Raw genomic sequence first — 26,275 nt, 5'->3', positions numbered from 1 at the left:
AAAGCCGATTATTTCATCGCATTTCAGTAGCAGATGCCAGGTGGATCTCATCGATTACCAATCTCAACCAGATGGAAAGTTTAAGTTTCTTCTCGTATACCAAGACCACTTAACAAAATTTGTTGTTTTGAAGCCGCTCACATCAAAACGGGCGGATGAAGTAGCCTATAACTTGCTTGATATTTTTCTCCTTTTTGGCGCTCCAAGTATTTTGCATTCTGATAACGGACGCGAATTTTGTAATAAAATCTTAGAATGTGTAACACAGTTGTGGCCAGAAATCAAAATGGTTAATGGCAAACCTAGACACAGCCAAAGTCAAGGAAGTGTAGAACGAGCGAATCAAGACATTGAAAACATGCCTCGCTACTTGGATGGCTGATAACCAAACTAACAAGTGGAGTGAGGGCGTACGATTTGTACACTTCATGAAGAATCGTGCCTATCATTCTGCAATTAAAAGAAGTCCATACGAAGCCATGTTCGGTTGTCCCGCAAAAGTGGGATTGTCTTCTTCTATTATACCACAAAGTGTATTACATTCGATAAATACTGAAGAAGACCTTGAAAAATGAGAAGATTCACAAAAAAACTGTGATTATGGGATCACAGTCAAATCTTACTCAAGAGGACATTCCTTTATCCCCTGCTTCTACAGAATCACCTATAGAAATACAAGAATTTATCGATAGTAATCTTATACTGCCTTCTATACCATTGATTGAGGATACAGTTATGAAGAATATTCAGTTACCCTGCACCTCCAAGGAATCACCTCTGCAATCACCAAGCAATCACCACTGTGATGGCAATTCTGCTGAAGTCATCACTGAGTTACCCTCAACTTCAGCAGAATTGCCATCACAGTTTCGTACAGAGTCTGTAAAGAGGACTATACAAGAAATGGTCTGTATTGTTTGCTCAAAAGCAGCATCAGGTGCTCACAAGTGTAAATCGTGTAACATGTTTGTTCACGTAATTTGTGGTGAAATAGATCCTAAAGAGGAAGGATATGGTAAGAATGTATTGTGCAACATCTGTAAAAAGAATATGGATCAGAAAATACAGCGTAATGAAGCCAAGAAAGGTTTAGAAAAGCAAGTAAAGAAAATGTTAGCAGTTTCTAATGCAAAGCACCCAAATGTTGATGAAGGTGTCACTGTGAGAATTAAAATACCGGAAGTAGACAGAGCAAAAACTGATGCCTGCTCGATTTTAGCTGTGGTTCTTAGTAAAACAGAGAATGGCTTTTATAAACTTGGTACTAAAATGGGCATTTTAAAACAATTGTATGCAAAATCTGAATTCAGTGTTTGCAAAGAGAGATTTTTAACGAAAGAAGATGTCCCTGCTGTAGAAATATCTTTACGTCAAACAGCAAAAAAACAACCCCTTGGTACTGGGCAGGGTTTCAGAAAATGTGACTGTAAATCTAAATGTACCACAAATAGGTGTGCGTTTCGCAAAAACCAATTGCTATGTAATTCAAAGTGTCACCAATCTTTAGATTGCTCTAATAAGTAAACATAATTTTATCATATGTTTTGCAAATACATTTCCTTAATTGTAATAATATTTTAAACCGTTTGATTCTTTGTATTATAGTTTTTTAATTGCTGTTGTTCCAGCAAAGATCTTATATTCACTTTAACGAGTGCCTAGTAGGTAATGTGCAGATTACCTAGGTAATTTGAGAAATGAAACAATTTTTGGCACGTTAACGGATCACCCTAGTTAATCTGCACAATACCTAGATATAATAAATTTAGTTTAATCCTTTATCCAAGTGTGAGCAAACTAAGTTTGCGCCTGAAAGTATCTTCAGGACTGGGGTAAGGTGATACAGCACCAGGGCACTCCTCGCAAAGGTGAGGCAAGCTACCAACACTCCTATCTCAGTATCTCCCATAATGCAAAACACATCTCTTTGCAGATATGTCTAATGTTATGCATTAAGGGAAGGGCCACAACCCAGAATTGTTTCGACCTTTATTGAGGTCTCTTCAGTGGAAGCCAGGCCCAAGTGGAGATACCAGGCAGAAGCATTAGCAGGTCATCTCTACCTATTGCATTATGGGAGATACTGAGATAGGAGTGTTGGTAGCTTGCTCCACCTTTGCAAGGAGTTCCCTGGTGTTGTACCACCTTACCTCAGTCCTGAAGATACTTTCAGGCGCAAACTTAGTTTGCTCACACTTGGATAAAGGATTAAACTAAATTTATTATACTCTAACCAAATGAAAAATAAACTTTCAACAATACCTAGATAATCTGTAGAATAACTGATTTCTGCATTTTAGCGGTAACAGATACACTAACCACTCAGCCAACCAGACTGGATTTTATTTATTTTTTTATTTAAAGTATTTGATCAAAGACTAGAGACCATAGGCATGAGAGTTCTGAGAAAAGTTAGAGGAGTGAACTGATGGCATCAATGGCAGAATCGTATTGAAAATGAAGACTTTAGAAAGGAACTTGACATTTTTAGCATTTAAGAATGTGTCAGCAGAGCTCATCTAAGATGGTATGGCCACTTAAATAGAATGGGTGAAGAAAGGTTAGCAAAACAGGTGTTTGATGCTAAGATGGCAGGAAAGAGACCCAGAGAAAGACCAAATAATAGATTGTTTTGGAGGAAAATTGTTGATAAGAGATTAATAATAATGTAAATTTAATCATATAGTGCTATTATAGTAACCTGAACAACCCTTGGATGGTACAGATCAGGTAACTGATCTGTACCACCAATACTGTATTGCCTCAAATGTAACTAATGCTATATTGCCTCAAATGAACTGCCTTCTACATCCATGTTTTCCTGATATTTTATTCTTTTTGGCTGTAATTTGTGTGCCTTCTTCACCCGCCCCCAAATCCAGTTCTCTGTGTCCAACATGAAAATACTACACTGCTTGCATTCCATTCCTGTAACTATATTATCTCCTGTCATCCAAGTCTTACCAATTCCTATAACTCTTGCCAACGTTGCATCAACCAATGCCAAATTCTTCTTTTTATTCCTGATACTTCTAACATTAGTATATATCATCATTAGTGTCCTTTGCAAGAGACTATTCTTCGACATTTTTGGGTCATTCTCACACTCACTTGTTTCATAGGTGTCTGCATACACTCTAATATAAACTTACTAATATTTTAAAATTAAAGATACCAAGAAATTATATACTGATTTAATCCTTTATCCAAGTGTAAGCAAACAAAGTTTGCACCTGAAGTATTTTCAGGACTGGGCAGCTCGTGATAAAGATGGTATGACTTCACGTCACTTGCCTTAGTATCCCATAATGCAAAACACATCTCCTTGCAGATATGTATAATGCTATGCATTATGAGAAGGGTCACTATCCAGACCGGTTTTGACCTTTATTGAGGTCTCATCAGTGGGAGCCAGACCAATGATACCAAGGTTGAAGTAATTCAGAAGTCATATTTTCATATACGAGTTTCCAAAAGGTGTCACACCTTATTATTAAAATACTCTGCATTAGAGATAGTTAATTGTTGAAAGTTTTTCCACTTGGTTATACTATAAATTAAAGATACCAAGTAATTATATACTTGGTTTAATCATTTATCCAAGTGTAAGCAAACAAAATACTTCCAAGTTTGCACCTGAAGTATTTTCAGGACTGGGGCAACTCGTGGTAAAGGTGGTATGACTTCACATCACTAAGGCAAATGATGTGAAGTCATACCACCTTTACCATGAGTTGCCCCAGTCCTGAAAATACTTCAGGTGCAAACTTTGTTTGCTTACACTTGGATAAATGATTAAACCAAGTATATAATTACTTGGTATCTTTAATTTATAGTATAACCAAGTGGAAAAACTTTCAACAACTTACTAACATTTTGCTTATTTTCTACCCAGCATCTTCAGAGCACAATTATAACTGTGACAAGCACACAGCATGGAAAACAGTTCAAACTGTGATACACTTTGTGGGCTGGATAACCACATAAGAATGACGATTTCCCAGATCTTTGCAAATTAATGCAACTATATCAGTTGAGGTTAGGAGAGTGCTTCATAACTGATGCTAATTTTAAAAAATAGTCTCTCAGACCTATCACAACTTCTGTATAGCATCATTGTGTTCCTCTATGTAATCCTATGTGAAGGCATATCCAAACCATTTCTGCAAATCGAGACTTGCCATACAGATGATCACGATTGCGTGTTCTTCAAGGTGGATGTTTAACTGACATGTTAGCTGATCTAACATGTCAGCTAAACTGTAGGCACAAGTTTTATTATTTTTATTATGGAAGTGATCACTATTTAGTCTTGAGCAGGATAAAATTGAATTTCATATGGAAAAAAGAACATGTAAGAAAGTTTTAAAGTGAATAAAAGTTGAGCAGCTCTCTCAGATGTGAACCGTAGACTAAAATACACGAACATCATTCAAGAAAGAATGAAAGAGTTTGAGAACAGGAACCAAACCTTTGCCAGAGAAGCATTTGGTGAGGTTGTCTGCAAGGATAGAAAAATGAGAGCCCCATGGTGGACACAGGAAGTTAAGTAGGCAGTGAAGGAAAAGAAGAAAGAATATGAAAATTTCCTGGCATAAATAAGTCACCTTGTGCTTTTAAAGAATTATTATTATGTGACACCTCGAGGGAGGGCACCAACTGCAACTTCACCAACACCATCTACCACTCATCACCAGTATTTCCACAGACAATTGCAAACATTCATGCCCACAGCAGGATTTGAACCTGCAACCTTTTGGCTGGAGAGTGGATACGCTAACCACTTGGCCAACTTGGTTAGCGTATACAAGATACGCTATACCAAATACAGAGATAAATGTAAGAAAGCTAAACACTGTGTAAAACTAGCTAAACAAAAGTCATGTGAAGACTTTGGCAAGAACATAAAAAATAAATATCAGGAAGGTGGCAAAATATTCTAGAGGTGAAAAAAAAAGCTCAGAAATGGAGGAAAGAGTGCTGAAAAGGAATTAGAGATGATAAAAAGTGACAAAAAACTGGAGAAGAAGATATCCTTGATGTATGGAGTAATTACTTCAAATAATTACTTCTGGAAAAGGCATATGACAAGGTGCCAAGAGAAAAGCTATTCAAAATGCTAGTTGTATGTTGGCAATGGGGCATTATATCAAGCAATACTTAGTCTTTATTTGAGTTGCAAATCAGCAGTTAGAATTGAATGAAAATGGTTTAACCACCTTACCGGCCATTATGGATCAAATACGCATCCTCACATGCTTTGTATCCATCATATATTTCAATGTAATATCAATGGTATTACAATTTTAATATGCACTTCGCATCCATGATAACCTGGACGTATATATACGTCTTTGCCGGTAGCGTGGTTAATGTTAAATCTGTGTCAGACATGGATGTACATCATTCCCTCTGTTATTCATTATCTATATGGATCACATTATGAAGGAAAGTTGTATTAAACGTGATATTGAAATCAGAGATGTTAATCTTAGCTCTTTACTTATGCAGATGATGTTATGTTTCTAAATAAATCTAGTACAAGTCCTCCTCAACTTTCTGCTATAATAGCATGGCAGCAGCAGACATACACAATCTTTACTCTCACTCTTCATTTTTGCTTCTTCCAATAACTCTTTCATATCTTATCTCATACAATTTTTTTTTTATCTTACAAGTCTTCAGTATCAACCAAAAAGATTAATTCCATACCTTAACTTTTAGCATTCTGATAACTTCACTAATATTATCTTTTGTGCCAGAAAAACAAGATTTAATTCTACTATATGATAACTCCTGTTATCATAGAATCAACGTAGAAAATTTTTTTCATATTTCAAATTTTTCACTGCACTTTTTCACTTGTTGATACATGTAATGGCTTAATAATATTTATAAGCAGTTCGAGATGTGCAAAAATGACATAAATAAAGCATTTATTTACATCAGATAAACAAATGAAAAAGTTATTTTTGAATCACTTAGCTTAGAAGAACATGCCAACCAGTGTCACTCTTTAATCTACATTACCCCCCCCCCCCCCCATTTTGGCAATAAAATTGTCATATTTATGAATAACTGTAGCATTAACTAATGTAGCACTTCACTAAGAGCACCATCATCACTAAATTTAATAATTTTAATCTTAGTATGTAATGTGACATGTTTATGCATCGTTTTCTTTTCAGTGGAAGCAACAACACTTTTAGTTTGTATTTTTATCTACCATTATTTACAACAATAAAATGATAATTATACAGTTCATAATTCACAGCAAATTACTACAAACAGACATAGTGAGCAATGACGTTGCAAACAATGTTCATAAAAACCATGCATTGGTGATTCATGGGAGTGTCATGTTGCTAAAACTGTCATGAGTGGATGCAGCATTGTATAAATGGGCTTTGTCATAATTGAAAAGGGTGTATGAGTGGATTGTTGTAAAGCAGAGCATAAAGGACAGTATTACTGTATTTTCCATGATCATCAACTGTTTCCATTTTGATATCCAATACTTGTGTGTACTATTAATGTTATGAACATGAAATAATAAGAAGTCGCTGTGTGCATTGTAGTAATAGCTGCTTATATAGGAATAAAATATATCTGAAAACACAAATTTAAACTTATTCTTAATTTAGCTTTTCATTGTCTTGTTCACTTTATTACTTAGAGAGGACGAACAGTTAATACTATTTGCAACTTTTGTAAACTGTAAATATGGAGAGTTTATACATAGTAAAATATGAGAGAGACACAGGAATACAGAGGTATAAAGATAATTATCTTTCCTTTCAAGATAGTGATACATCTTTAATAAAAAATGAAATGCATTTCATATTATTAAGAGAGGGTTTAATCTTGCTTCAGGGATCTTCTGCTGGTGACCGGTGTCCATCATATACAACCTGTACAGGAATAGGACTTTATCCACATAATCAGTGTAAGTACCTTATGATCTTATAGTTATATAGGAATGTTGCTCTTTTTTTATTTAAGCATTAAAACTAAATCAAGTTCCAAGACTGAAGTTTGTGGTTATCACCATACTCTAAAATTACTTTTTTTGTGTGTGTTAATATCATCTCATGCTTTTTATAAGACAAATATATTTATCCCATCTTTGTGATATGTGATTGTTTTACCCAAATATTTTATCCTTACCAAAATAAATTTATAGTATTGATAATGATGATTTCCAGTAAGGTCTGTGGTTACATACAGTAACCACAGACCTTAAATTGTATTAATAATTGTATTATTAATACAATTATGTGGTTACGTACAGTAACCACATAATTGATTATATTTTTTTATGTTTGTTGTTTTAAGGATACTTGCGACATAAGACTGAATGATATAATCACGTAATCACAAGAAAGATATTTATTTAACCAAATATTTCGGTCTGGAAATAGCAGACCATCGTCGGTGGTATTACAAGAACAGTTTAAAAAAATATACAAGCTAGAATACTAACAATAGATCGTTGAAATTAGAACATGCCGCGTGATGTTATATCACTAAGTATGAAACGAAATATTTTGAAGTAGAAACATGATTGAATTTGCTATTAAAAAAAAAAAAAAAAAAAAAAAAAAAAAAAAATTAATGAGTAATCTTGATTAGGCTTTCCCAGATTTTTGATATAGATATGCAGTCATTACGATTCAGGTTGGGATGATGGAGCAAGGCCTCCACGCTTTCCTTGAACAAACGTTCGAACCTATAACGGGATCTATGTAAGAGGCGAGTTTTGGACCAAAGGATGCTGTGGTCAGTTTCAATCCCGTGTTGAGCCAAACCAGACTTTTCAGGTTTATTGTGAAGAATGGATGATTGATGTTCTTGGATTCTTTTTTCAAGAGAACGTCCAGTCTGTCCAAAGTAAGAGAGATCACAGTTGCAAGGAATTTGATAAACTCCAGGAAGAGATAAAGTTGAGCGTTTGTCTTTAGGAGAAGGAAAATGAGAAGACAATTTGTTAATAGGAGAATACGTAGCTGTTAAATCATATTTCTTCAAAATTCTTGCGATAGGTTCTGAAATACCGGAGATATAAGGAATAGGTACTCGACGTATTGAATCTTTGTTGTTTTGTGGAGGATTATAAGATGTAAGAAGACGTTGAATACTTTTTTCAGAAAAGCCATTGAGTTTCATGTGTTGCTGGATAGTAGAAAGTTCTTTCTGTAGATAATCAAAAGTAGAACAATTAGTTTTGGCTCTTTTGATGAGACATTTTATAATTCCTGTTTTTTGACATGGATGATGGGCTGATTCTTTCAGAATATAACGACCTGTGAATGTTGGTTTCCTGTATACTGTAGTTGTAAGAATATTTGAAGATGATCGGATGAGGAGAACGTCTAAAAAAGATAACTGGTTGTTTTCTTCTAATTCCATAGTAAACTTTATGCGATGATGTAAGGAATTAATACTGTTTAAAAAGGACGATAAAGTGTTTTTACTGTGAGGCCAAATAGCAAATATGTCATCTATATATCTTACCCAAAAAGATGGTAGAGGGAAACTAGATGTGAAGAGGACTTTTTCTAAATGTTCTAAATAAAAGTTGGCTAAAGCTGGAGAAAGACTAAAGACTCCAGCTTTAGCTGGAGTCTTTAGTCTTTCTCCAGCTTAGTCTTTCTCCAGACTAGTTTCCCTCTACCATCTTTTTGGGTAAGATATATAGATGACATATTTGCTATTTGGCCTCACAGTAAAAACACTTTATCGTCCTTTTTAAACAGTATTAATTCCTTACATCATCGCATAAAGTTTACTATGGAATTAGAAGAAAACAACCAGTTATCTTTTTTAGACGTTCTCCTCATCCGATCATCTTCAAATATTCTTACAACTACAGTATACAGGAAACCAACATTCACAGGTCGTTATATTCTGAAAGAATCAGCCCATCATCCATGTCAAAAAACAGGAATTATAAAATGTCTCATCAAAAGAGCCAAAACTAATTGTTCTACTTTTGATTATCTACAGAAAGAACTTTCTACTATCCAGCAACACATGAAACTCAATGGCTTTTCTGAAAAAAGTATTCAACGTCTTCTTACATCTTATAATCCTCCACAAAACAACAAAGATTCAATACGTCGAGTACCTATTCCTTATATCTCCGGTATTTCAGAACCTATCGCAAGAATTTTGAAGAAATATGATTTAACAGCTACGTATTCTCCTATTAACAAATTGTCTTCTCATTTTCCTTCTCCTAAAGACAAACGCTCAACTTTATCTCTTCCTGGAGTTTATCAAATTCCTTGCAACTGTGATCTCTCTTACTTTGGACAGACTGGACGTTCTCTTGAAAAAAGAATCCAAGAACATCAATCATCCATTCTTCACAATTAACCTGAAAAGTCTGGTTTGGCTCAACACGGGATTGAAACTGACCACAGCATCCTTTGGTCCAAAACTCGCCTCTTACATAGATCCCGTTATAGGTTCGAACGTTTGTTCAAGGAAAGCGTGGAGGCCTTGCTCCATCATCCCAACCTGAATCGTAATGACTGCATATCTATATCAAAAATCTGGGAAAGCCTAATCAAGATTACTCATTAATTTTTTTTTTTTTTTTTTTTTTTTTTTTTTTTTTTTTTTTTTATAGCAAATTCAATCATGTTTCTACTTCAAAATATTTCGTTTCATACTTAGTGATATAACATCACGCGGCATGTTCTAATTTCAACGATCTATTGTTAGTATTCTAGCTTGTATATTTTTTTAAACTGTTCTTGTAATACCACCGACGATGGTCTGCTATTTCCAGACCGAAATATTTGGTTAAATAAATATCTTTCTTGTGATTACGTGATTATATCATTCATTTTTTTATGTTGCTACCATCCATTAAAGGTTATATGCAAACCTATAGCATATTTTGTAGTGTAGATGGGCTATGTATATTTTTTCTATTTTTATCAATTTTATATAATTTTTTTCTATTTTTAATTAATTTTTTACATAGCCCAGAAAACCTGTTTTAGAGATCAAAGATCGAACTTTTTCAAGCTACTCCTAGCTTCAATAAGTGGGGTGGTGGTCTCACATGATAAAATTCATCTCCCACCTAAAGACAATCACAAACATCTTTGCTAACCTGTGGAATTTGAACCTGCTACCTGTTGGTTGGAAAACGAGAACACTAACCACTAGGCCAACTGGGCTGGCAAATTCCTGACTGTTAACATAATTCATATTCCTAATGCAATTCCTAACTCTCCTGTTTTAAATAGAAAATTTGTTGTTTTAATCCATTAACATATTTTATAGTTTGTTTTTGAGATATGCCACTTTTTTCATAAAGGATAAGCAAACATAATTAATACCCCCCCCCTTTTTTTTTTCCTTGCAAAATCAGTTGATGTACCGAAATCATTTTGTAACTGATAATTTCACTCAGGAAGCATGCAATAAATGTAAATCAATCATCATTGGTCATTTTCTGTCCACTGCTGGATGAAGGCCTTCCCCAAATTCCTCCATTCATTTAATCAGCAGATCCAAATCCAACTTCATAAAGATCAATAGCAGAAAATGTCTCCTGTCCAAACAGTAGCCATGCCTTCTAATTCCTTGCAAAAGCCATTGAACACAACTCTGCTCACTTGCACTCCCACCTCTCACCCATCCAGATGGCACCACTGTTATAGCACCCAAAGAAAAAGTCGACTTCCTAGCATCATTTTTCCTTTAACTCCTGCATAGATAACGAATAGCAAATCACCTCCTTCCATACCAGCAACTGAGCACCATATGCCCCCTGTGGCCTTTCAGCAGAGACATAAGAAGAATATTAGACAACCTGAATGCTACAAAATCATCTGGTCGCAATGGTATCTCTCCTGTTGTACTCAAATGTTGTGCTCCAGAGCTAACACCTGTCTCTTCAATTTTCTATACTCAGCTGTTTTTTTCTAAAAGTCTACCATTTGACTACCAACCAGTTGCCATCTCCTTAATCCTCTCTTAAATAATGGAGAATGTTATTAATGGTCAACTTCACTACCTAGAAGTTCGCCAGTTAATCATCGACCACCAGTATGGATTCTGTCAATCCAGATCCATGGCTGATATCTTAGCGTACATCACTCATCACTGGACACATGCCATGGAAAGGTTCAGAGAAATGTGTGCTGTTGCCCTTGACATTTCCAAGACTTTCGATCATCTTTGGCATGCTTTGCAAACTGCCTTCCTTGAGTCTACCTGCCACCCTCTGTAACTGGATAGCCAGCTTTCTCTGGTCATTCACTGTGTGTGTGTGTGTGTGTGTGTGTGTGTGTGTGTGTGTGTGTGTGTGTGTGTGTGTGTGTGTGTGTGTGTGTGTGTGTGTCATGGTGGATGGCATCCTCTACTCAAGCTGCCAATGCAGGAGTGCCTCAGGACTTCTTTCTCTTATACATAAATGACCTACTCTCAATCACTATAAATCCTATCTATTGTTCTGCTGACTATAGCATTCGTCATTCATCCTAGTCCTTTGACAAACCATGTAGTTCCCAGACTCATGATTGCAGATGATCTCTTACATCAAGATCATCTGCAACCAGTGCCTTATAACACTGATCCATACCATCCTTCAGTGGGACAAGGATAGGATAACCTGGTGACCTACAATGCTGCCAGAATGCAGTCCTGTCTTTTCTCTTGCAAAAAGGATTTCAGCTCACCTTCCTTCATCCTCACTAATACACATTATCAGACAGGATAAACTATCTCTCCTTGGACTAACATTTATCTCCAATCTTTCTTGGCACAAACACAATACATCAATAGCTTCAACTTCTAAAAACTAGGCGTTATTTTCTGCTCAAGAAGCTATTTTACACCCACCCAGCTGCTAACTCTATATAAATCTGCCCATATACTTAGGATACTGTTTACATATTTGGGGTGGTGCACCCAAAACCTTAAAAATTCTTGATGCTGTTCAGAGCAGAGCAACTTGGTTGATAGATGACCCCTCCCTCACAGGCTCATTTCAAGCTCTATCTCACAGATGCAATGTTTTAGCTCTTTGTGTCTTCTACAGTACTTCTATGATCGCTGTTCCAGTGAATTGGCAAACATCATTCCTCCACTTGCTGTTAGGCCTGTTAAAACAAGAGTAGCAGCTGCCTAACATTCCTTTACAGTACAGCTACAAACTCATCGTACCTTCTTCTCCTCTTTCTCATTTATTCCACCTACCTCTGGAACAGCCCTTCCAATGATCTGTTTCCTGACAATTTCAACTGATGCTCTTTAAGATTAATGTCAATAGGTTTCTTCTTTCTCAACCCTTATCTGCACCTCATACACAACAAGGATGTGCTTATAGGTTCTTATACCTCTCGTGTGTGGGAGAAATAAATTTAAAAAAATATGTAAATCAAATACCAAATCCTGTTAATCCTATTGTAATCAGTGCACTGGACAAGAAAACTGCGTATTGCAATTCGTCATTCATTCATTTATTTCTGCTTACTGAGTCAAATGTATGTTTAAAGTCTATAAATCAGTCAAAATAGATTTCTGTTCCCCCCCCCCCCCCACACACACATCAGTTCCGATAATTGTAATAGCATGTAGACAGCATCTATCATGGATCTCCCTCTTCTAAATTCCATTTGCCCTTCTCCTATATGTTGCTCATAACTTGCTTTTATTGTTTTGCATAATTCTTATAAATATTTTATATGTATGATTTAACCACCGTACTGGCAATTTGGATGTAATTGTCCATGGAAACTGAAAAACATTCAGATACCATTGTAATGTGGAAAGAGCAGCTGGAGTAGTTGAAATTCGACCAGAAATGCTCAAATATGGAGGTACAAAAATTATACAGTGGCTGCACTGCATAATTCAGAATGCCTAATTAGAGTGTCAAATTCCAGAGTAGAGCTCTCATAGTATCCATCTGTAAAAAATAAATAAAAAATAAAAAAAAAGGGAAGTAAAACTGAATGTGAGAATTACTGAGGTATTTCCTTACTGAATGTTCTTGGTAAGATTTATGTAGGTATACTTGAGAAACGGCTAAGAAAAATTGTGGAAGGGAAGATTAGAGAACAAGGTGGATTCAGGCCAAATAGAAATTCTCAGGATCAGATTTTCACTTTAAGACAAATAGTTGAGAAATTCTGGAAATATAACAAGGATCTGTAATTAAGCTTCATGGATCTGGAAAGGCATATGATAAGGTGTCAAGAGAAAAGCTATTGAAAACACTACAGTTATATGGTGTAAATAGGATATTATATTGAGTAACTGTAATTTGAGTAAATTGATGAACTGTAACTCAACTGTTAGAATTGAAGGAGGTACAGAAAGATGTTTGATGTTAAATGAGGTGTGCAACAAGGGTGCACATTATCTCCACTGTTATTCATTATCTACGAGGATGGTCTGAAAAGTTCTTGGCCTCAACCATAGATGGTAACACTGTCGGCAAGATTTTTTTTTTTTTTCTAAGTTGGTGCATCTGTCATAAGCATACATGTGAAATTACAAGTCATTCTCTCAAGTAGTTTGCTTCAGACAGCTGTATAAAACAAAAGCATTGTCTGTATCCCTTGAAATGGATAAAATTGAGTATCATGTGGTTATAAAATTCTATGTAAAAGAAGGTTTAACTCCAAAAGAAATTCATTCAAAGTGCATAAAAGTTTATGGGCACGCTTCTCCTTCGTTTTCGACAATTAAGAAATGGGCTGCCGAGTTTAAACATGGCCATACCAGCCTTTGAGATGATCCACACGAAGGACGTCCAAAAAGTATAACAACACCAGAAATCATTGATCAAATGCACGATATGTTATTGGATGACCGACAAGTCAAATTGTGTGAAATTGCTGAGACTATAGGCATTTCAAAACAACGTGTAGGATATATTTTGCATCAAGAATTGCAAATGAAAAAGCTTTGGGCAAGATGGGTGCCGTGCTTGCTCCCATGAAAATCTCTGAACAGTGCTTGGAGCATTTTAACTGGAATAAAACTGATTTTGTGCTTCGATTTATTACTATAGATGAGACTTGGATTCACCATTACACACCAGAATCCAAACAGCAGTCAAAACAGTGGACAGAAGGCGGTTGTTCAGTGCCAAAGAAGATAAAGTCAGTTCCATGAGCAGGAAAGTCATGGCATCGGTGTTTTGGGATGCTAAAGGCATTTTTTTTATTAATTATCATTAATTAATAATAAGGGTAAAACAATAACAGGGGAATATTATTCCAATCTTTTAACCAGACTAGACGAAAAAATTCATGAGAAAAGACCCTTGCTTGCAGAAGAAAAAAATCATCTTTCATCAGGACAATGCACCTGCCCACAAAGGTATTTTGTCAATGGGAAAATTAAAGGATCAGCACTATGAATTGTTGGAACATCCACCCTATTCCCCAGATTTGGCTCCCTCTGACTTCTATCTCTTCCCAAAACTAAAACTCTTCCTCGCTGGTCAGCGTTTTTCTTCAAATCAAGAGGTGATTGCAGCTGTAGAGGGATATTTTGCAGATCTTGCTGAGAACCACTACAGGGACAGGATCACTGGGATAAATGTATTAGTCTTAAGGGAAATTATGTTGAAAAATAAAAAATAATTTTGAAATTATAAATTCGTTTTTTCATTGTTAGGCCAACAACTTTTCAGACCACCCTCGTATATGGATCACATCAGGAAAGAAAGTGGTATTGAATCCGATATCAAAATTGGCGATGTTAATCTTAGCTTTAACTTGATGCAGATGATGTTATACTTCTAAATAAATCCTATACAAATCTGCTAGATTGCCTGACTAAATTGAATAACACATGTAGGTGTAATAAATTTGGTATGAAAATCAGCAATGAAAAGACAGACAGTGAAAATAGGCAGAAACATTGAAAATATCAAACTCTATACTAAATGGTGAACCTGTAGAAGAAGTAAAACATTTCATCTAATTAAGCACAATTTTTAGTGAAGATGGAAAATTAAATATGGAAATAGACAACCAAATTAGTAAAGCTGGTATGTTAGGAAGTTAGCTGAATTAATTTATATGAAATAAGAAATAAATTAATCAGTACACAAAATTAGCTGTATACAAGACAGTGTTCAAATCAATTTTAAGTTTTGGATCTGAGAGCTGGATTAGAAATAAACTCTTGATCAGAGACTGGAGACCACAGATATGAGAGTTCTGAGAGATTAATAGAGTGAACAGATGCTATCAGTGGCTGTATCACATTAAAAATAAGTACATTAGGAAAGAACCATTGTTAGCATTCAGGAATGCTTTGGTAGAACTAATTTCAGGTAGTATGGCCACTTTAAACAGAATAGGAGAGGAAAGATGAGCCAAATGAGTGTTGTTTGCCAGGTTGGTGGGTAAAAGACCAAGATGTAGGTGCTTTAGAAGATAGAAATATAACATCTGATAGTGTATTGACAGATAGCAGATTAATTTGTTGGAAAATTGTTGATCGATAGTCAGTAATGGCATAACTTTTTCATGTAGTATTACCATAATATCCTGCACTCCCCTCTCAAATTTATTTATTAATGACAAGTATTTTGTTTTACATATTATAAAACAGCATTAGCATGAGTTGAACTATAATACAAATATTAATCTAAAAGAACAGATAAATGTGTGATTACAATTGAATCCTTGTAGTCATTGCATTACTACAAGGATTCCATTCCTAGTACATATCCTAGTACTACAAAAGATAAAACACCTTTAGTATGTACATATGTGTGTGTGTATTTTAAAATTATTTAATACAGTTGAGTATAACTTCCCAAAATTTTGCAATAGAAGGGCAATCATTAAAATTTGGTTAAGGACAGTGAAGTGAGTCTTAAGCACTTTCTTTGAATAAATGTTCAAATTTGTCAGTTCAGGGGGATACTTAAGGATCAGAGCTGTATAACTGAGAGGAGACCTCCACACAGCCTTTAAAGGAATGCAGAGAACTGACCAGGGCTTCTGACCTAAAGTCCAATCCTCACCTTCTCGTGGTGAGGATTGGAAAGTGAGAAACTGTGCACCCTGTTAGGTATATACCTGGATAATAAATGAATGAGGATGGGCTGGCAATTTGGAATTTAGCCGACCAAATTGTATTCTTATTGGCTTAAACCACAATATTAAATGATGGTACATGACAGAATTTCAAACATGGCCCCCCTTGTTTTCACCAGGAAATCAGGGCAAACAGCGAAAAGTCAACTACTGGAGCAAATCCTAAAACCCACCCCAACTCAACTTCACCAGAGTTCAAGATTGGTACTATCAACATCAAAAGCCTTAATGGCAAAGAAATGGAGCTAGCTGAGGAATTGGATAAGTACCAGATCGACATAATAGGGATGACCAAAACAAAAAAGACAAAAACTGATGAGATCTTTCTGAGCAATAAATACAAAATTTTATATTCAGGCAATGACAATCAAAGAAAAGAAGGAGTAGCCATTGTATTCAACACTAAATATGAGGCTAATCTTTTTGAATGGCAAGCAATTTCATGTAGAGTTATTTGTGCCTATGGTCCCACAGAAGGTTCTTCTAAGGTAGAAGTGGAGGAATTTTTTGAGACTTTAGAGAAAGCAACTGACACAATGAAAAAGTAAAAGTTGGTCATTGTTGGGGATCTAAATAGCAGAGTAGGAAATGATTGTCAGTCAGACATACAGAAATATTTTGGAGAATAGAGCAAAGTTAATAATAATGACAAATACTTATTGGATTTCTGCTCAGGACATGGACTAGTTATTACTAACACCATGTTCCAACATAAAAATGAGCACAAATTCACATGGAGAGAAGATGCAATGAATAAGAAAAGTCTCATTGACTATGTTATTGTTGACAGTGATGTTTTCCCACTGGTGCAGGACACCAGAGTGTACAGAAGATTTGAAATTGGAAGTGATCACCATTTAGTCTTGAGCAGGATAAAATTGAATTTCATATTGAAATGAAGAACGTGTAATAAAGTTATAAAGCAAATAAAAGTTGAGCAGCTCTCATATATGAACTGTAGACTAAAATATACAAACATTATTCAAAAAAAAAATTAAAGAGTTTAAGAACAGGAACCAAACCATGGACATTCAGTGGCAAGCCTTGAAGAAAATCCTGATTGATTCAGCTAGAGAGGCATGTGGTGAAGTTGTCTGCAAGGATAGAAAAATTAGAACTCCATGGTGGACACAGGAAATTAAAGAGGCAGTGAAGGAAAAGAAGAGAGACAAATGTAAGAAAGCTAAACACTGTGTAAAACTAGCTAAACAAAAGTCATGGAAAGACTTTGGTAAGAACATAGAAAATATCAAGAAGGTGGCAAGATATTCTGGAGGTTGTTGAAGAAGCTCAGAAATAGAGGAAAGAGTGGCATAAAAGGAATTGGAGATGATAAAGGTGATATGAAAACTGGAGAAACAGATATCCTTGATGTATGGAATAATTACTTTGAAAAATTGCTGAAACTAGCAGTGATGATAGCGCAGTGATAAAAAAAAAAAAAAAAAAACACTGATCGGGCATGCAATCAGGAATACCTATCCATATTTGAAGTAGAAAAAAACCATCCAAGGCCTGAAATGTGGAAAGGCACCAGGAGTAGATGGTATTCTCATCTACTTTTACATATGGAAGTGTAAAAGTCTTACGGTGGCTGCACTGCATAGTCCAGAAGGCCTGGACAGAGGAGCGAATTCCAGATGATTGGAGTAGAGCTCTCATAATACCAATATATAAAAAGTGAAATAAATCTGAATGTGAGAATTAGAGATATTTCTCTACTGAGTGTTCCTGGTAAGATTTATGCCAGTATACTTGAGAAACTGTTGAGAAAAATTGTGGAAGAGAAGCTTGGTGAAGAAAAAGCTGGATTAAGGCCAAATAGAGGCTGCCAGAATCAGATTTTCACTTTACGACAAATAGTTGAGAAGTTAGAATACAATAGAGATCTGTATTTAAGTTTTGTTGATCTGGAAAAAGCATATGACAAAGTGCCAAGAGAGAAGCTATTCAGAATGCTATAGTTATATGGTGTCAGTATGGCATTATATCAAGCAATACTTAGTGTTTATTTGAATTGTAAGTCAGCAGTTAGAATTGAAGGAAGTATGGGAAGATGGTTTAATGTTAAATCTGGTGTCAGACAAGGGTGTACATTATCCCCTCTCTTATTCATTATCTATATGGATGACATTATGATGGAAAGTGGTATTAAACCTGATATCAAAATTGGAGATGTTAATGCCAGTCTTTGCTTTATGCGGATGATGTTATACATCTAAATAAATCCGCTACAAGTCTGCAACATTCCCTGACTAAATTGAATAACTGTTGTAATAGATATGGTATGAAGGTCAGCAATAACCAGACAAAGAACAATGAAAATAGGCAGAAGCATTGAAAATATCAACTATTTTAAAGAACACATAAAACATTTCAGCTACTTAGGTACAATTTTTAGTGAAGATGGTAAATTAAATATGGAAATAGACAACAGAATCAACAAAGCTGGTATGGTAGGAAGTCAAGTGAATAAATTTATATGGAATAAGAAAGAAATTAGTCAAAACACTAAATTAGCTGTATACAACACATTGTTCAAACCAATTTTAACTTATGGATATGAGAGCTGGGTCAGAAGTAAAACACTTGACCAAAGACTAGAGACCGCAGATATGAGAGTCCTGATAAAGATTAGGAGTGTGACAGATGGCATCGATGGCAATATTGTATTAAAAAAGAGGATATTAGCGAAGAACTTGATGTTGTTAGCATCCAGGAATGTGTTAGCAGAGCAAATCTCAGGTGATATGGTCACCTAAACAGAATGGGAGAGGAAAGATTAGCAAAACAAGTGTTCTCTGCCAGGTTGGCAGGAAAAAGACCAAGATATAGGTGGATTGATACAGTAAAAAGTGTCTTAGAAGATAGAAATATAAGATCTGACAATGTTGGAGCCTTGACAGGTAACAGATTGATTTGGAAAAAAATTGTAGATAGGTAGTTAGCAATGATGTAAATTTTTAATGTAGTACTATCATATCCTTTACACCCCTTGAGGGTAAATGTCAGGAATTTAATGACGATGATGATTTGCCAGTTCATTGCCTGAATGGTTAGCAATAACCTCTCCAACCCACAGGATTGCAGGTTCATATCCCACCTTGAGAATGGATGTTGGTGATTGTCCTTGGGGAGAAGATGAATTTCATCATCCAGTGTGAGAGATCATCCCCATACTTATTGTAGGCTGAATTGGCTTCTAAAAGTTTCCATGTTTGTTCACTAGAGCATAGTTTCCAGATTATGTAAAAATAAATAAATTTAAAAAAGAAATTTAATTAATAAAAATAGAAAGAACATCTATTCGTGGGTGGGAATCATGTATAAAAAAATTACTATATAATTTTGTAGAAGTTTGGTATTATATTCTATTGGATTCCTCGGTTAGTGCTGTCAATTCCATGTTGAGCCAGACCAGATTTATTTGGTTTGATAAACCAGGATATGTTTCTGAAATAAGTTTGACTAACAGAAGACAAGTTGCAAGAACATGGAACTTGATCTACCTAAGTGGCAGCAATTTCTTTTTTGGAAATAATAAGTGATTGTGAATTTAGTTGATGGTTTAATAGTAGTAGTTAGTTGAATTTCATAAGAATCTTTACCATGCATTCAGAAAGCCCTTTTATATAAGGAATAGAAATTCTGGATACTTCTCTGTTGAAGGATGTTGAGCAAAACTATCAGTGGTTTTATGTGTGATTCTTGGATTATAACTGTTTATCAGGACCATTTGCTTGATAGTTTCCAATTCTTGTTTGTGTATTGTACAAATGTGGTTGTAATATGTTTTTTTGGTTAGTCAAAAAGCAAATTATATTTGACAAGTAATCATATTCAGTCAACTCTCATTATAGTAAATAGCACTATAATAGACTACTGAAATGTTATGATCAAAGTCCTACAGGTAAAAGACATTCACTATTGGAAACTATCTGCTTTAACAGACTATTCTTATAGTCCTAGAATTACCTATAATCAGTTTGACTGTGTTTCTGTTTTACTTTTTTGTCCAGGCATGAGCATACAAAGTTTGCATGTGAAGTATCTTCATGGCTAGACTATTTGTATATAGAGGCTGTTGACTTCACATGAGAACTTCCTCGATATTCTATGGGAAAATATATACTTTCAATATCTTTTGGAAGGAAAACATGCATTCCTTAGTATCTCATCATAAAAAACTTAACTTCTGTATTGCTTTAGCTCTTGGTATCTCCACAGGTTTAGCTCCACTCATGAGACTGCACAGAAATGTTGAAACCAGTTGAGTAGTCCTTCCCATAATTCATGGCAAGATACACACATACAAAAAGGTTATGGCTGTGCACTATGGGATATATAGAAGTATTCTAGTCATGAATTTGTTTGCTCATGCCTTGGTAAAAGATTAAAACAAGAATATGATTTCGTGTCAAGTATAATTTACTTTTGGACTAAGTGGGAAAAAACTTGCTATAAATATCTCTCACCCAGAGATAGTTGGAACAAGGTTTGCTACTCTTACTGATACATTGATATACCATTTTGATATTTCTTTAAATATGACTTTTGCAGCTTTGATTTAGATCTCAGTATGTCTGCTATTCTAGCTACCTCATCATAATTAATCCAAAATATAGAGGTTAAAGACCTAATAACTAGATCTCACTAGTCGTGTCATCTCCTTTCTGCACTTGCTTGTTAAATATACAAGGATTTCACAGCCCATTTAAACAGGAATCCATATGGAAACTCATCATCAAAAAAATTCCTTATATGTACCCTCAAGGGCATGTACAGGATAATTATCATAGTACTACATGAAAAAGTTACACCATTACTTACTTCCAATTAACAATTTTCCTTCAAATTAATCTATTATCTGTAATGATTATAATATTTATATTTCTCTCTTTTAAGGCACTTTTTAGTGTATCAATCCATCTGCATCTTGCTCTACCTTTGGTCTTTTTCCTACCAACCTGGCAAACAGCACTTGTTTTGCTAATCTTTTCTCTCTCATTCTGTTTAAGTGACTATGCCACCTGAGATTAGCTCTACTAACACATTCTGAATGCATGACAAGTTCTTTTCTAATATCCTCATTTTTAATGTGATACTGGCATTGATGCCATCTGTTCACTCCACTAATCTCTCAGAACCCTCATATGTAGCCTCCAGGCTTTGATCAGGAGTTTTATTTCTAACCTAGCTTTCAGATCCATGAGTTAAAACTGTCTTGTATACAGCTAATTTTGTGTTTTGATTAATTTATTTCTTATTCCATATAAATTTATTCAGCTGACTTCCTACCACACCAGCTTTACTAATTCAGTTGTCTATTTCCATATTTAATTTCCTATCTTCACTAAAAATTGTGCTTTATTAGCCGAAACATTTTACTTCTTCTATAGGTTCACCATTTATTGTAGAGTTTGATAGTTTTCATTGCCTTTGTCTTTTTATTGCTGATTTTCATACCGAATTTATTACAACAGTTATTCAATTTAGTCAGGGAATCTAGCAGACTTGTACTGGATTTATTCAGAAGTATAACATCATCTGCATCAAGTTAAAGCTAAGATTAACATCACCAATTTTGATATCAGATTTAATACCACTTTCCTTCATAATGTGATCCATGCAGATAATGAATAACAGTGGAGATAATGTGCACACCTGAATTTACCTCAGACCATCTTCCTGTACCTCCTTCAATTCTAACCGGTGACTACAGCTTAAATAGAGACTATGTATTGCTTGATATAATGTCCCATTTACACCATATAACTGTAGCGTTTTGAAGAGCTTTCCTCTTAGCACCTTGTTATATTCTTAAGGATTCACAACTATTTGTCTTAAAGTGAAAATCTGATCCTGATAATCTGATAAAGAAATCCTGATTTCTTTACTTCAAGGTAATTCTCACATTTAGTTTTATTTCCCTTTTTATAGATGGGTACTACGAGAGGTCTGCTCCAATCAAATGAAATTCGACTGTCTGAGCAGGCCTTCTGAATTATGCAACGCAGCCAGTGTAAAACTTTTATGCCTCCATATTTGAGCATTTCTGGCTGAATTTCATCTATTTCATCTTTCCACACTTCAGGTTTTTAATGACATTATCTACTTCAAATGTGGATATGTATTCCTGACTGAATCCCTTTTGGGAGTTTTCTATCATCATGCTGACACTGCTTATTTCATTTAGCAATCTTTCAAAGTAATTACTCCATACATCTAGAATATCTTTACTTTTCATGTCATCTTTATCATCTCTGATTCCTTTTACAGTACTTTTTCCTCCATTTCTAACTTTTTCAACAGCTTCCAAAATATTTTGCCACCTTCCTGATATTTATTTTCTGTCCTCTTACTAAAGTCTTTGCATAACTTTTGTTTAACTAGTTTTACACAGTGCTTTCCTCTTTTGCATTTTTCTCTTTATTCTCTAAGAGCACAAGCTGACTTACTTGCCAGGAACTTTCTATATGCTTTCTTCTTTTCCTTCACTTCTTCTTTAACTTCCTGAGTCCACCATGGAGTTCTGATTTTGCTATCCTTGCAGACAATCTCACCACATGACTTTCTGGTTGAATCAGTGTTTTTTTTTTTTTTTTTTTTTTTTTTTTCACGATTTGCCATTGAAACTCCAAGGTTTGGTTCTTGTTTTCAAATTCTTTTATTTTTTTTTCAATGAAATATGGAAACTAATGCAGTGAAACATCATCAAACACTGCTTTTCCTCCAAGAGATATACAGCTTCAGATATAAGGATAAACCTTAACAGACAGATACTATTCATAACTAGAGTTTCAGAAGCCCTGACAGATTGAGTAGGTGTTCTTATTCACATTCCCCCCTCCCCCATATTTTTCATAATATCCAAAGGAATGTAGAAGGGAAATCTTGAGAGTATATTGAAAATACTGTGGATATATGATAAGGTTTATAATATATGTTTCATCCAACAAAAAGCATAATTCTTTTAGGAATTAGTGCCTGTTACATCACACAGTCAGAACTTGGAAATATAATGAAAATCCCACATTAGACAAAACAGGTGACCCTAGAAGTAGAAAAGTAGGATATGATATGCACAATTAAAAATGTATTTTGACAATGCTCACATAACAGACATTGATTCACAATTCTTTATATCAAAGTTTATACTCACATAAATCAGTGTATTGGTGATCTCCTGTTCTTTCATAATCCATCAGTGTAATCCAGATCAGACATCTTGATATTGGCATATCAGATCATAATCTGATCTTGAATTGCAGTTCATGGAACAAACAGAGACCATTTCTGGCTCACAGAGACTTCCACAAAATTTCCCATCATTGTTTTCATCCTTATCATACATCCATATTCCTCACCTATACTGTTCCATTTGGCAGTAAAGCAAAAGATAATTGAATTGGGAAAGAATTCTGTCTTCCTCAAAAGAAAAAAGTTGAAGACCTGTATAAAGGAAGAAGTTTGTTCATAGCAAACCAATGATGCAGTGATGTAGAATATGGTAATATCATCAGAAATATAAGCATAGAGGTGAAAGGGCAGAATTAAGTAGAAGAAAGAAATTTTAAAATAAGAATGCAGAGGCTCACAGCAGCTGCATTCTTCCAATAGACAGTTCACTGAATTCCTGTTCATATCCAGGATGAGCTTGACAGACCCACTTATAAAGAATGCCCAAGGAAATCTCCCAAGGACCAGATAGTCTAGAAATGGAATTTTAATGTGATTTTGTTTGTTTAGGATTTTATTCTTCCTATGTATTTGTTTATTTGACTCTTTAACTCCTTCCTCTCTACATATCACAGACCAAGCATATTTGTAGCCAGCCATACTGTTCACTTCTTGATTGGCAGGCAGTTTCAAGTAGAGTTATGTGGGAAGATTTAAAAATGGGGAACAGAACAAGGAAACTCATTTGTATATTTGGTTCCACAGAAGGATCTCCTAAGAAAGAAGTGGAGGAATTTTTTGCCATAGAAAGTAGCTGAAAAGGAAAAGCTGGTCCTTGTTGGAGATCTAAACAACATGGTAGGAAATGAATCCCAAACATATAGAAATGGTTTGGAATAATATGGGGAAAAGGGTAATGCTTAATAATAATGATAAGTTCTTATTTTTGTTCAGGACATGGTAATGCTCAGTAACACTATTTCAACACAAAGATGTGACAAATTCACTTGGAGGGAAGACAAGAAAAAAAAAAAAGAAGAAAAGCCTTATTTGATTATATTATCGTTGATAGTGATATCTTCATACTGGTTCAGGATACAAGAGTATACAGAAGATTTGAAATTGGAAGTAATTATGACTTACTTTTTTTAAGCAGAATAAAAATTAATATTGAAAAGAAAAAATATAAAGAAGCTTTTTACAAGTGAATTGTAGGCAGCTATACAAATATTATTAAAAAGAATTAAACCAGACAACTGCACAACCTTTAAGTCCTAGTGGCAAACTGAGAAAACCTTGATTGATTCAGCTAGGGAGACATATGGTGAAGTTATCTTTAAGATAGAAAAATCAGAGCTCCATGATAGGTGCAAGAATTTAGAGGCAGTTCCAGAAAAGAAGAAATATTGATGTTAGAATTGGAGATATTAAAGCACACTGAAAGTTCTCAAATAGTGAGTCAACAGATAAAAGTAATTAAAAAGAGTCAAATGAATTTTATAAAAATATGGAAGATAAATATCAGGAAGGTGACAATGTTCTAGATACTATGGGAAAACTTCAGAAATTAAGTAAACTATATTAAAAGGAATCTGAGATGATAAAAGTGATATAAAAACTGATGATAAAGATATGCTGGATATATGGAGTAATTATTTTGAAAGGCTACTAAATGAAACAGTATGTTAGAAAATATTCAGGAAGAATGCATTCAGAAGTACATATCAGTACTTGAGGTAAATCAAAATCCTGAAAGTCCGAATAACTGCTGGAGTGGATAATATAACCAAAAATGGTCAGATATGGGGCAATAAATGATTTACAGGGACTGCATTGCATAATTCAGTAGCCCTATCAGAGTTAGAGTTTTCGATAACAGATAGCTGGTCTTGTATGGATGGCAGAGTTTTTTCTCATAGAAACTCTGGTTTTTCATTCTGCATGGAGCCATAACAACACATGCAATTTACAGACATGATGCACTGGCCTGGCCTCTTAGCCTTAGTTGCTTCAGCTGTAAATCCAGAACAACCAACCAGATGACTGAGGTACACTTCTCATGTATGGTACCCATCCATAAAAAGGGACATATAAAAATGAATTTGAAAATTACAGAGGAATTTGTAGGTAAGTGTTCTAGGTAAGATTTATGCAAGCATACTTGAGACATACTTGGCAAAGAAACAGTTGGTTTCAAGCCAAATAGAAGTTGTCAGAAGAAAGGCTGTTCTGATTGTTACTGTTATATGGGATAAATGGAAAATTATTTAGAGCAATATAAAACCTATATTTTAAGTTGGAAGGCAGCAGTTTGATGTGAAGAAAGTAGGAAGGTGGTTTGATGCAAAGGTGCAAGACAAGTGCACTCTGTCTCCACTCTTATTCATTATTTGTATGTATCATTATAAAAGAAAGTATTCCCTTAATACTGATATTAGAATTGGAGATATCAAACTTGGGTGTCTGTTATTTATGTAGATGAACTTCTACTGAAACAGCATGAAAATTAGTAATAAAAAGACCAAAACTATTAAATAATAGTTTTGGTCTTTTTATTGCTTGACCAAAACTATTTCATAGTTTTAGTCAAGGAAAACTTTGGAACCAAAAAAACTTCAACTGTTGTCAGTGGAACCTATAGAACAAGAAAAATATTTTAGCTATTTAGGCCTGATTTTTAGTGAAGATGGCAAATTAAATATAGAAAATAGAGATTAGAATAAGCACAGCTGCTGCGGTGAAAAATTGGCTGAATAAATTTATATTGATTAGAAATTTGCCGAACACTAAATTAGCAGTATACAGTGCTCAAACAAAATTTAAATTATGGATCTTATAGTTTGGTTAGAAATATAACATTTCATCAAAGTACAATTAGTACAATGAATGCAAGTCGAGTAATTAATATGAATGACTTCAACTTCGGAGACATAGAAAGGAGGAAAGATCACATGGCAAGAGGAAAAAATGGAATATATACATTTCCTGAGAGATAATTACTTGAAGCA

At 34.7% G+C, this 26,275-nt stretch overlaps 1 protein-coding gene across 2 annotated transcripts in view; it reads left to right on the top strand.

The window, feature by feature from the left end:
* LOC150096278 (uncharacterized) overlaps window positions 1–26,275 on the top strand; it is a 269,156-nt gene that overhangs the window by 111,664 nt on the left and 131,217 nt on the right. For both annotated transcript variants that reach the window (XM_090409235.1, XM_090409234.1), the window contains exon 6: window positions 6,874–6,946. In XM_090409235.1, the coding sequence (XP_090265361.1) occupies window positions 6,874–6,946 (73 nt within the window). The remainder of the gene's footprint in view (window positions 1–6,873; window positions 6,947–26,275) is intronic.

The sequence above is a fragment of the Typopeltis vanoorti genome, chromosome 19 (assembly GCF_054136105.1).
Source record: "Typopeltis vanoorti isolate ZY-2024b chromosome 19, IOZ_Tvanoo_1.0, whole genome shotgun sequence".
Lineage (NCBI taxonomy): Eukaryota > Metazoa > Arthropoda > Arachnida > Uropygi > Thelyphonidae > Typopeltis > Typopeltis vanoorti.
The sequence above is the reverse complement of the archived record's forward strand: the minus strand, read 5'-3'. Positions and strand labels throughout refer to the sequence as shown.